The sequence below is a fragment of the Pinus tabuliformis genome, chromosome 1_1 (genome assembly GCF_031772625.1).
Source record: "Pinus tabuliformis cultivar Carrire ecotype Pingquan chromosome 1_1, CPIR1, whole genome shotgun sequence".
Lineage (NCBI taxonomy): Eukaryota > Viridiplantae > Streptophyta > Pinopsida > Pinales > Pinaceae > Pinus > Pinus tabuliformis.
This window is the reverse complement of record NC_142297.1, coordinates 497,801,798-497,813,523: the sequence shown is the minus strand read 5'-3', so window position 1 is coordinate 497,813,523 and position 11,726 is coordinate 497,801,798. Positions and strand designations below refer to the sequence as shown.

At 36.6% G+C, this 11,726-nt stretch overlaps 1 protein-coding gene across 2 annotated transcripts; it reads left to right on the top strand.

The window, feature by feature from the left end:
• Positions 1-364: 364 nt before the first annotated feature.
• On the top strand, positions 365-4,433 carry LOC149213949 (disease resistance protein L6-like). 2 transcript variants are annotated; one of them, XM_089392159.1, is made up of 5 exons: positions 365-804; positions 901-986; positions 1,300-2,016; positions 2,118-3,559; positions 3,915-4,433. In XM_089392159.1, exons 3-4 carry the CDS (start codon positions 1,520-1,522, stop codon positions 3,229-3,231), a joined length of 1,611 nt encoding a protein of 536 aa, XP_089248285.1. In that variant the 5' UTR covers positions 365-804; positions 901-986; positions 1,300-1,519; the 3' UTR covers positions 3,232-3,559; positions 3,915-4,433. The 2 variants fall into 2 exon arrangements, with proteins under 2 accessions (XP_089248285.1, XP_089248284.1); XM_089392158.1 differs by lacking the exon at positions 901-986.
• The last annotated feature ends 7,293 nt before the right edge of the window (positions 4,434-11,726 follow it).

Sequence of the window (11,726 nt, the reverse complement as noted above, 5' to 3'; positions counted from 1 at the left end):
GAAAAATATATATATATATAGTTATAAATAAAAAGGAAAATTATAATTCAATACTAATTATATAATATTGTTTTTAAATTTAATCAATTATTAAATAAATAGACAAATTATATTTAATTAAAAAACATGGAGCTATGCCATTCGTAACTTACATAGTTACAACTCAGGTAAAAATACCAAAGTTAATCTGGGGCTGGTGAGTTGCTAAACACCTGTTAAAGCCATAGGCAAAGGAAAAGGAAATAGGGAAGAAATCTGAAAACGCATCTTGTCACGATAGTTGTGCTGGCCTAAACCTGTTTCAGGGTTAAATAGTCACCGTATTCTTTTTGTTCGAGAAAACAGAAACGCTTCTTTGTTATTTACCATGAATAAAAAAAACACATACATACTTGAGGTAATATCACTATATAAAGCATCTGACAGTACTAGGCAATGTTCAAAACAGAAAATAGTACTGTAACTAGAAGAAAGCGTGAGCATATAGAAATCCTGATAATTGAAAGCAAGAAAGGAGCTGGACAAATACCCAAGGGCCCAGGAATACAGCCGGTAGTACTCCCATAAGCGTTAGATCGACGAAGAAGCGGGCAACTCTTAATTTCTCTGAACTACTCGATTGGATAAACCGAACAGAGTCTTTACGCCTACTTTCAGAAGGATTTCAATTTCGCATATTTACAGGAAACAAAATAGGGTAACAGATAGACTTTCGAAAGAAGAGTGCTGCACCTCTATGGATCGCATACACTACTAGGGTTTGCTTTTGGGACACTTATTCCAGAGGGACGCATCATATATAAGGTGCACTATTTTTTTATGTTTATTTTCTTTGTTTTAGATCTGTAGGTATGCCTCTGACTGACTTGTCAGTTTTGGTCACGTGTATTGGAGATACAGTTGCTAGAGTAAGCAGGCAGTGTAGATTTACCATTTCTGATGGAGGAATGGTGGAATTGAGGGGCTCTGTCCATTTCCTCACTGCTGTAAATGTTCTTTTTGTTATTATTGTTTTTAGGTCTTGATCTGAATATTATGAAGGCAGTGTAGATTTACCATTTCTGATAGAGGAATGGTGGAATTGAGTGCCTCTGTCGATTTCCTCACTGCTGCAAATGATTTATTTTTTTTTAACATTTTTAGGTCCTGATCTGAATATTATGATGCTGCTTTCAGATTTTCTGTGTTACTTTTATTGATATGCTACTATTTATTATAGGACAATGTTATGGTATTATTGAACTGATGAGACTAGGATTCAGGTCGATTAAGATGATTATCCATTTACGGATTTTGTAGGTAAAGACACTTCTGACATATAAGTACAAGTATTGGGTCTTTCGTTAGATCGACGAGACGAGCACTTCGGCACGTGTTAGGTCGACGAGAGACGATTCAGGGAAGTGCCTTTAATTTCTCGACCTTGTTATTTATATCTTCATCATCTTAATTAAGGGCTCATCCAACAAACATACCTCGTCAACAAACATTCGCTCCCTCCTATCCTGCCTCCACTTCCATGGCTGTATCTCCCAGCACCAGTTCCAATTACAATTACCAAGTGTTCATAAATCATCGGGGGCCCGATGTGAAGAATACCTTAGCCAGCCATCTCTACTATCGGCTTTCTTCTGACCGCGGATTCAGAGTCTTTCTGGACCGGGAAGAAATGCAGGTGGGAGACCGCTTAGATTCTCAAATTTTAGGAGCTATTGCAACATCCTCTGTTCATATAGCTATATTCTCTCCAAGATACGCGGAATCAGTATGGTGCCTGAATGAGCTCCTGGAGATGCATAAGCGGGAATCAAAAGCCACTATAATTCCAGTTTTTTATAATGTAAAGCCTTCTGATCTCCGGATGTGGAAGCGTGAGGGCAACAATGTAGACTATGATAAAGACCTCCGACAGCATGTAAGCAAAGGGAGATGCAGCGAACAAACAATTGCAGATTGGAAAAAAGTGCTATCTGACGTTTCATATTTGAGCGGTTTGGAGCTGGAGACGTATAACGGGTGAGAACTTTTAGTATCATTGACCCTCTAATTAGCTTCATTGGATTGATAAACGAACTTTTTGGTACTCATGTCTGGTTTGTTTTATTGTGTATAACCAGTGATGAAGGCAAGCTCGCCAATCGTGTGGTTCAACTGGTGGAAGAAAAAATTGAAAAGCCTCAACTGGATGTGGCTGAATATCCAACTGATTTGGATAAAAAGCTACAAGATTTTGAGAAAACAGTATTGCAGGAGCAGCAACAAAGCCGGGAGACAAAGGTTGTCGGGATCGTGGGTTATGGTGGTGTAGGGAAGACAACCTTGGCAACAGAGTTCTTTAACCGCTACAGATCAGCTTACAGTCAATCGTTTTTTCTGGATGATGTGAGAAGCGAAACTTCTTTGCCTGACTTGCAGAAAACCCTCTACCAAGGCTTAACTTCAAAGGACTTGAATATATGTAGCGTCTCTCAAGGTAAATCGGAGCTTCGTCATCGTCTGTTGGGTTCTAAAGCTCTCGTAGTTTTGGATGATGTCGATGATGCCGGGCAGTTAAAAGCATTATTTTCACCTCTGAAAGAGGCCCTTAGTTCTGATAGCTTAATCTTACTTACATCTCGCAATAGGGATCTTCTTTCATGTAACGGAGTCTCGTCCATTTACAAGCTGTCAGGCCTCGACAGAGAACATTCACAAAGCCTTTTCTGCATGCATGCCTTTCACAAGCAGCAACCTGGTGCCGGATTTGAAAAAGAGGTTACAAAGTTTTTGGATGCCTGTGATGGATTGCCGTTATCCCTCCAAGTGCTTGGCTCCCAACTTTATCTAAAAGAATCATGGTACTGGGAAGAACAATATCTGAAAATATTGAAGTTAGTACTTCCTTCAGATATACATAGCAGTCTCAGAATTAGCTATGATCGTCTTGATGATCAGGAAAAGGAAATATTTTTAGATATTGCATGTTTTTTAATAGATGAAGATAAAGATCTGGCCCTAAGAATATGGGACGGATCTGGATGGCAAGGAAGGGTGAATCTTAAGAACCTAGAGTACAAGTGTATTCTGGAGATCGACTGTAAAAACCGTATAAATATGCACAATCACCTCAGAGATTTGGGCAGAGATTTCGCTGAAAAGGAACTTCCGAAATGGCATCGTCGGCTTTGGCGCCCCACTGACAACCTTTTTCATAATGCGTTTATCCAACCAATTGTACGTGTTTTAATCTAATTTCCAAGTTATGCTCAGAGTGTAAATTTTGAGTTATGAAAGCTTTGCAAGTATGTCCATATTGTTTTCTAACAGTTTTCAGATAAAAATTCAGGTGCGCGGGATTAACAGTGTTGAAGGAATATCATTCGGCGACTCTCTGCAGCGTCGTGACGTTGATATGAGCAAGTTGCAACTGCTGAGGGCTGAAGGTAATTGCTTGGGAAGCATATCCCAATCTCTTGCATCTTCGGATCAGCTTGTATGGCTATGCTGGAAAAAGTGCCCGTACACCTCCCTGCCTCCTTGGATTCCAATCAGGAATTTGAGAGCCTTACAAGTGAATTTGGTGCGTATTTTTTTTTTTTGAAACTTATATTTAGATTTTTTTGGTCTTACTGAAAGTATTTAGAATCTAAGGTGCTACAAGTTAACCGCTGAAAAACAATTTATTATTTATTATTATTTCCATTCGATATTCTCCTTGAAATAGAGTCCATTCCAATAAAAATGTGTCTTTGGAATTTTTCATATCTACATATTACAATTTATTTAACATATCTACATATTACAATTTATTTAACATGTCTGTATTATAAAAATGTGTTTACAAATTTTAATATCTAGATATTTAATAGATCTGTATTAATATAGGCCCAGGCTCATAATAATTTTAAAATAATTATATCAAGACGTCATTGCAGTGTGCGGATTCGCAAATGTTGCCGGATTCCGTCGGGGATTTAAGGTTGGAAATGGCGCCACTTTGCCTAGGTAACCTTCCTCAACTCAAACACTTAGACCTGCAAGGGACGGAAGTAAAGAAAGTATCGATTCCTAGAGGTGTTTGTCCAAAACTACAACATCTCAATCTCAGCTTTTGTCCACAACTAGTGGAGGTTGGAGAGTTGCCAACAACACTAACGTCTCTGGAGTTGCAAGGAAGTACTGTGTTGGAAAAAATAAGTGGGCTTCCTGGCCTTGCAGACCTTCGACTACTAGACATCAGCGGATGTGACAAAATAGAGGAGCTTCCAGGTCTTGAGAAGTTGACTTTGTTGGAAAAGTTGGAAACATCTGAATGTAAAAAGTTGAAGGAGAGCTTTCTGAAGTGCGTGCATGCCAGAATGGATAAGAAGAGAAAAAGAGAATCATGTAACTTATTTCAAAGTTGAGTTGGATTGAAATTAGGGTTTTTTTCAGAAATGAATGGTATAAAACATTTACCAAACATTTACCAAATATTCGCTGAGTGTTTGAAAAGAGTGTGCAAAGAGAATTTAAAAAAGAAGAAGTTGTTTTAGTTTATTTTAGCTATTCTTTTTTAAATATTAGTAAGAATGCTATTGTTGGTATTTTTTAATGTGTTATAAACTAAGATTAAGTAGGTAGTTCATTTGTCCAATGTCCATAACTATTTTTTGGGTTAATACTGCACTTATGTTAATGTTGATCCTAATCTTTTCTCTTTTATTCAAAAGGCGTCTTTTACTCAACACGATATAATGTATATAAATCTATTTTTATTTATTTATTTAATAAAATATAATAATTATAGATATAAGTTTATTTAACGCCTTTGAATTTTAAAATGGTAATACTATCTCGATAGACATTCTTTTTGCAGCGATACAAATAGAAAAGTGAGGCTAGTGCCCAGACGTCTCCACTTTCCCGATTGTTTCTGACATAATGGCAGAAAAGTTTTCTATACTGATTAAATCGAGTTTTTAATATTATTAATTTCTGTATTTAATATTTTGTGGTCTATAATGAATTAATTAAAGTTTTTCAATTATATAATGAATTAATTAAAGTTTTTCAATTACATAATAAATTAGCAAAGTCTTTTTGTAAAAATTATATAAGAGAAATTTTTAACCATCCTTAACTAACAAATATGATTTACCATCAAAACGGGATAAAAAATCGAACATGACAAAAATTTAAATAGAAATCTATGCTGATAGGGTTCTTCCTCCTCAACAGAGTATTTATTTTATTATTATTCCTGTGGGAACTGTTAAGAGTTTGCGTTAGGGGTGTCACATAAATAACCCTCTCTCTAGCTCATTTTCCTAAAGAAAGAAGATCTTCAGCCAAAGATGGTCGTGAGGGTTCATCTAAGGCAGAGGAAGCACACCAATCGTTTTCCAAGGGCGGCACCCAAAATGGAAAAGACAATAATTTCCAAGTTCATTGTCACTTTGTTAGAGCATCTTACTCTCGTTCAAGTTACCAGCCGGACTGTGTCAGAAATGGAGTTGCTTGTAATTTTTGTAGTTACTTTTGCACAAGCTAACATTTCCTCTAGGTGAGCTCAAAAACTACTTTTCCAAGTTTGGCAAGGTTGTTGAGCATGAAATCATGCAAGATCATCGCACAAGTCGCTCTCGGGGTTTTCGTTTTATAACCTTTGATAGTGAACAAGTCGTTGAAGAGATCTTAGCTAGAAAGCAGGTAAGTTCGAGTTCACTGTTTTTCCACCTTTTAGTTTTCTATTATGCACGCTCTGGAGCAAGTTGTGTGGTTTTGTAGTACTCCAATATATTTAAACACTAAAGTCCCATGTAGACAATTTGGATTATTTGTAGCAGTAGGAAACGTGGTTTTGTTAGCTTAATGATTTAAATAATAATCTAGGTTAATATTGTGTTTTGTCTTAATTGGAGATTAAGAAGGCTGAATCAACAAGGCTTAGCGTGAGCCTAAACTTGCATATGAAATGGATGGAAGGTCTCCCTTTATTCCAAGTCCCCGTGGCTATGGGATGTTTATGGTGGATTAGGTGCTGGTGACTAGAGTTAGTTTTTATACGGCAGGGGATATGGCTCTAGGGCACGAGATTGTGGTGGGTATGGAGGTGTTTACTATGGTAGTGCTTATAGAAGCTATGGTGGTCCTGGTCTAGGGGGTTATTGGGGAGAATGTGTTGCTAGTTATAGAAGTCACTTTGGGTCTTACGGTGACAACTTTGGGGCTATGTAAGTGGGATGTTTGATGGCTATGGAGATAGTGAGGGTTTTGGTAGCTGTAGTGATAGTAGTTATGGAGGGGATTGGCGGTGGTCATGGTGGAAGTTTTGCTTATGGGAGTGGACAGGGAGGTATATATCCGATATAATACATGTGCAATATAGGATAGGATTCATCCTTCGGCGAGTGAGTGTGTCCTAAGCAGTTTCTTAGTGCACACAAGTGTAAGACAATAGTAGACATTTGAGTATTGATGGTGTTACAGTAATCAATGATCCAATGTATTCTCCGAAACATCAAGTTCCGTGGTGAATGTGTCCTAAGTAGTTTCCTAGTGTAGACAAGTTCCATCCTTTGTCTAAAGCCAATACTAGACAATTGAGTCTTAATGGTGTTACAATAATTAGTGGCCCATTGTATTATCTAAAACATCATGTTTTGTGGGGATTTTGTTTCATTAAGGATATTCATAAGGGTATTGCTTTTAATATGATGACAATTTCCATATCTTTTAGAAAGATTACATGCATCACTAGATAGACCTAGTTGATACTAGATTATTAAAGATTTATACTATTTCATGGACTGGATGATGACATGGATGAAGCTTTTGCTTCATTTGCATCCCTTGCTCTTTTGAAACATAGAAATTGAAGGCTAAAATTATATAGTCTTTTATTAATGATTATTTCATTTCTAGCTTCATTTTTTGTAAATTTACTTAGGAAAACAATATTCCACTCTTCGGTGAACTTTCACTTTTTGTAAACTAGGAAGAGGAGGTTTAGAAACATTTTCTTAGACATCATGTTCTTCACTACATGGAAATTATGTGTTTATAACACTACATTCATTGGGTGATTTGTTTATGGACTTTTGTGATTGGTTGAAGCTGGAGGTTTTTTGAAGAGTCTTTGAACTAAAAATACTACATAGTCCGGTAGGCTTTATTATCTGTTGTTATATCCTTTTGAAAAACAACCATTGTATATGATCTCTCCTTAATCACTTTCACCTTTAATATATGTGTACTGTTGTGGTACTCTTTATTTAGAGCTTCTCTAAATTCTAGAAAAAAGATTCAGAGAGGCAATTTTCTTATCAATTTGTAATCGAAATGACATCCAATTATATTCTCTACCATAGAGTAGAGAGGTCCACAAAAGACACAACTAAATATCTAGAAATCGCAGCAATGTATGAGAGTTGTTATGATTTTAATGGGGAAAAATCATGGAAGTAATGAATTTCATTTAATTTCAATCTGATAGAGGTACAATTTTCCATAGGGTAAACTCAAGAAATAGAACAATGGTAATATGTTAGAAGAATTATAAGGGGTATATCTTGTCATTGTATTAAAACACATCTAGAATAAATATGTTATTCAGTTTGTTGCAAGGAGATATATTGTTGTGAAACAAATATTAGCTCGATGAATGATTTGCATTAGCATATCTAATGTTGGATATTTTTAAGAATTGGATTGAATTGAATATAAAAATCAATATAGTATTTTAAACATTGCATCACCACTTATGCTTTAAGCTCAAACAAAAAGGAGAAATATCATTCATTTAAACATAAATTTGAAACTTGTGATGTTGGAAGATCATGAGCATTTTTAGAATTGCCAAATACTTGGTTTTATTAATCTCTTTTAGAAATGCCCAATAATTTTAACTATGGCTAGAATAGGGAGAAATATTGTAAATTGTCTTTTATGTAGTGAAGGAAATAAATGAAAGATGGAAAGAGTTGAGCCAAATCTCTTTAACATAATTCAGTGTTCTATTGCATGTTAGCGCAAAATTGTTAATTAGTATTTTGGAGCCTCGCCTTGGAACAATTATACAAGGGAAATTCAAAGCTGGCCCGATTTAGAATCCTTCAAATGTTTCTTGTATTAGGGTCGTTGTATATGGAGAATCACAAAAACATTTACCCCCTCATAATGCAAGGCATTATAATTCCAAGCCTCAAGATATTAGTTTTATCTTTCGTGATTGATGGAGGAGTGGCACAAAAACTACATAATAACACTAGTTGATATGAATTAGTCCATTTGCAAGCCGTCATTCATATGTCAAGGGTGACTTCATAATATTTTTTCAAAGCCCCATTTTAGGAGTGATAAAAAAGTTAGTGTTATATGTGACTTGGCATCCTATTATGGCGTAGACCTAGAATCTTCCATTACAACTTTATAAAGGCTGAGTTCAAATTCACCCAACTAGTGGTTTTCCCTATGAACTACTAACGTTTTTGTAGTTTATTTTGGAACATTATTGGTTACCAAAGAAGCAATTGGAACAAATTCCATTTTTCATTTGGTCATCATTGAACCTCATCCACTTTGTAACTTCAAGAATTGAAATTCAATACTTTCTTGACTATATGATGTTATTGATATCATTACTCTAGTAGGTAGGGATAAGATGGTTTCAATAATCAAGGAATCAACCAAAAATTACATGCTTAACTGTGTCAACAAAGTCTACCATGTATATGTCGTTAGCAATTTAGTTGTGGCAAAGCACATCATTGTGGATGTAATGACAAATTATTCCACTACTCGCAATGCGATGGAAACACCTCTTACAGACGAAGAGTTGGTGAAGAGTGGGGACTTGATGAGATCATGAACTAAGTAAAGCATAATTATAGAAAATCTATGTGAGAGCATGTATTTTGTATGTAGTGCAAAGGCTTAGGCACACTATATCAGTCAACACTAACTTTTTTCCATGTGGACCACTAAGCCTTCTTTAGTTGATGGATAGATTATTCTTGCATGTATATATATGAAGATGACTCTTATTGTTAGAGTTCAAATTTTGGGCAGTGGTGAGCTTGGGGATATCCGACGGGGTAGAAAATCATTCTTCAAGATTTGTCTCAAGGGAAACCTCAACTAAAGATTTAGATGAGTTTCCTGAAGCCATTTTCAAATTTTCATTGATGTCAAAGTGGTATAAGGGAATAACATATTGCATATTAGGAGATACATCAAACCCAAATAATTACAAGATTATCATTATAAAGAACCACTATCCTCTTGCTACACAAGAATATGAACAGTTGGATGGAAAAGTTCTTATTTGTAATAAACAACAGGTTTTCCTCACAACTAACTTACAGGTCAAATTAGGTCTTGTCAATGGATCCCTTGGAAAAGTTGTTTCCATTTTTTATGCGCTTGGATCAAAACTCCCTGAATTTCCATCATTTGTTGTTATTGACTTCTTCCAATATAAAGGGCCACCATGGGATGCCTTAAAACGAACTTATGTGCCACTCCACCCAATAACACATAGTTCTCATAGGAAAATACCCCTTCAAATGGCATGGGGCTTGACAATACATAAATCACAGGGAATTCCATTACCAAAGGCGACAAAGGACATTGAAAACATATACCGACAAGGCTTGACATTCACGACCATCTCTAGAGTTTGAACTGTGTCTAACCTTGTCATCTCTTCATCATTTCCCTTCAGCTGCTACTCCCAAATGCAAGGAAATGCTTTCATCATACGTAGGCATCATGAGGAGTTTTTCGTGACTTGAAAGTCTATATAGCCAATCACTGTGTGATCATTTGCATGTAGTTCCTTCATATCCCCTTGCAGTAAGTATGGTTTCCACTTGGTTTCCCCCTCGCCCTTCTTATCATGGTTTTCTTTTTTGCTTCCATCCGCAATCTTCGATACTTCTATTAGGGTCCAACCCTAACCCCTTTATTTAAGTAATAAGCCCAAGGGGTTGAGTTAGTGTCATAGTTAGTTAAAGAGTCAATAAATCCCACATTAATAATTTTAAGTGGTTGACCTGCATTATAGAAAAGAGACCACAATTAATTGTAAATGGGCCATAGTTAATAAATTAAGTGGTTAACCCGTGTTATGCAAGGGACCACTAATAGTTATGGTTTTGGATGTCATTAAGCTATAAATAGTCTTAGTTAGTAAGGGAAATATCATCGAGTCTTATTGCAATTGAGATCTTCTTTGTTGGAGGTTGCCCCCTTGAAGAGGCAAGTGAACATTGAATCTAATTTTGAATAATAAAATACATTGTAGTTTTTCTCATTTCATGTGATAATTCTATGTTTTGGGCTATATTTCCTCATAATTATGGTATTATGGATTTCTCGGAGGTCAAGAGTATAACAAGTGGTATCAGAGCACTTTCAATGGCCAACTGTACCTCTAATATTCACAAAATGCTTTTAGGCTAGAGATGTGTTCCAGCGTTTTTAAACCACAAGATTTGTCATTGAGCGCATAAACCTACGCATTTGGGGAGGCATGCACATAGGAACTACAAGAGGTGGTCACACTTGTTGGACTCCCTAGTAACCCCTATGGGTACCCCTTCGAGTAGTAGCGCATTACACATAACCATGCATGGACTACACTTCCACGTACCCTTGGGTATATCGGAAGCCCCCTAAGACAACCTGAAACCTAACCTTAGATAAGTCGTCGACCATCTTGCTGCTATAGTACACTAAGAACAACACTCGAGGAGATTACTCGCACATACAATAGGGTAGTCGGGTAGTACAACTAAGGGTATGATTACTCCTCCTTAGTTAGCGCCCTGAAGGATTGGATCAAGTACTATTGTTCGACCTCAACGTATATTGCGATTTGTAGCACTTGACACTCCTTTGTTATGATAATTCCCTCTGTTATTTGAAGATTTACCTCTACCTTATGATGAGCCTCAAATGGGTAATTATATGGGCTCATTTTACCTCCTAACCTAGTCAAATCAACCATTCTCTTAGCTTATTGTATGATTTTTTTATTATATTTATGCATATAGAGTGGGTTGAGTTAGCTATGATTCCATATGGTCTAACATGTGTTTAATGCAGATTATTGATGATTTTTGAAGTCAATGTCAAGGATCCAGTGGACAAATGACAACAATAACTCGAAGTGGACAAAGGACAGGACTTATAGGATGGAATCCCCCTCATTTATTACTCCTCACTTGGAATTCCCCTTCATTCAGCTCGGAGTACAAGCAGCCAAGTCATGCCCTAGAAGGCAGTCGAGCAAGTGGAGGATGCTGATGATTATCTCGAGTTTTGGTAGCCAAGCCTCCCTGATTTTAAGGAAGTTGTTGGTAGCTTCATTGGTATAAGTAGAGAGGCCTAGGGCCTCACTAGGGGCGAATTTTGTTGTACTTTTGTTTATGTAAACTCTGCTCAACTTTGAGCTTATTATTTTGACAGTTCCATGTAATCTTGTTATTGTTTTGGAAATAAAGATGGAATCCTTTTTGAGCTAGCACTGAGTTCACTCAGAGGGTTGAAGCTCTTAGGTTAGTGTTATAGACATTTTTGGGCACTGCAACCCCAAGCATGAAATGTCCATAAACCAAGGGCTCCTAAGTCCCTAAAAGTGTTGTTCTAACCCCTAAAGGAACAAGGTCAACTGATTACAGCTTCTCCCAGAAGTTCTCCATGACAAACTGCTCAGAATTGGTCAAAACAAGATCATTTCAGTTTCTCCACATGCGAAGTGC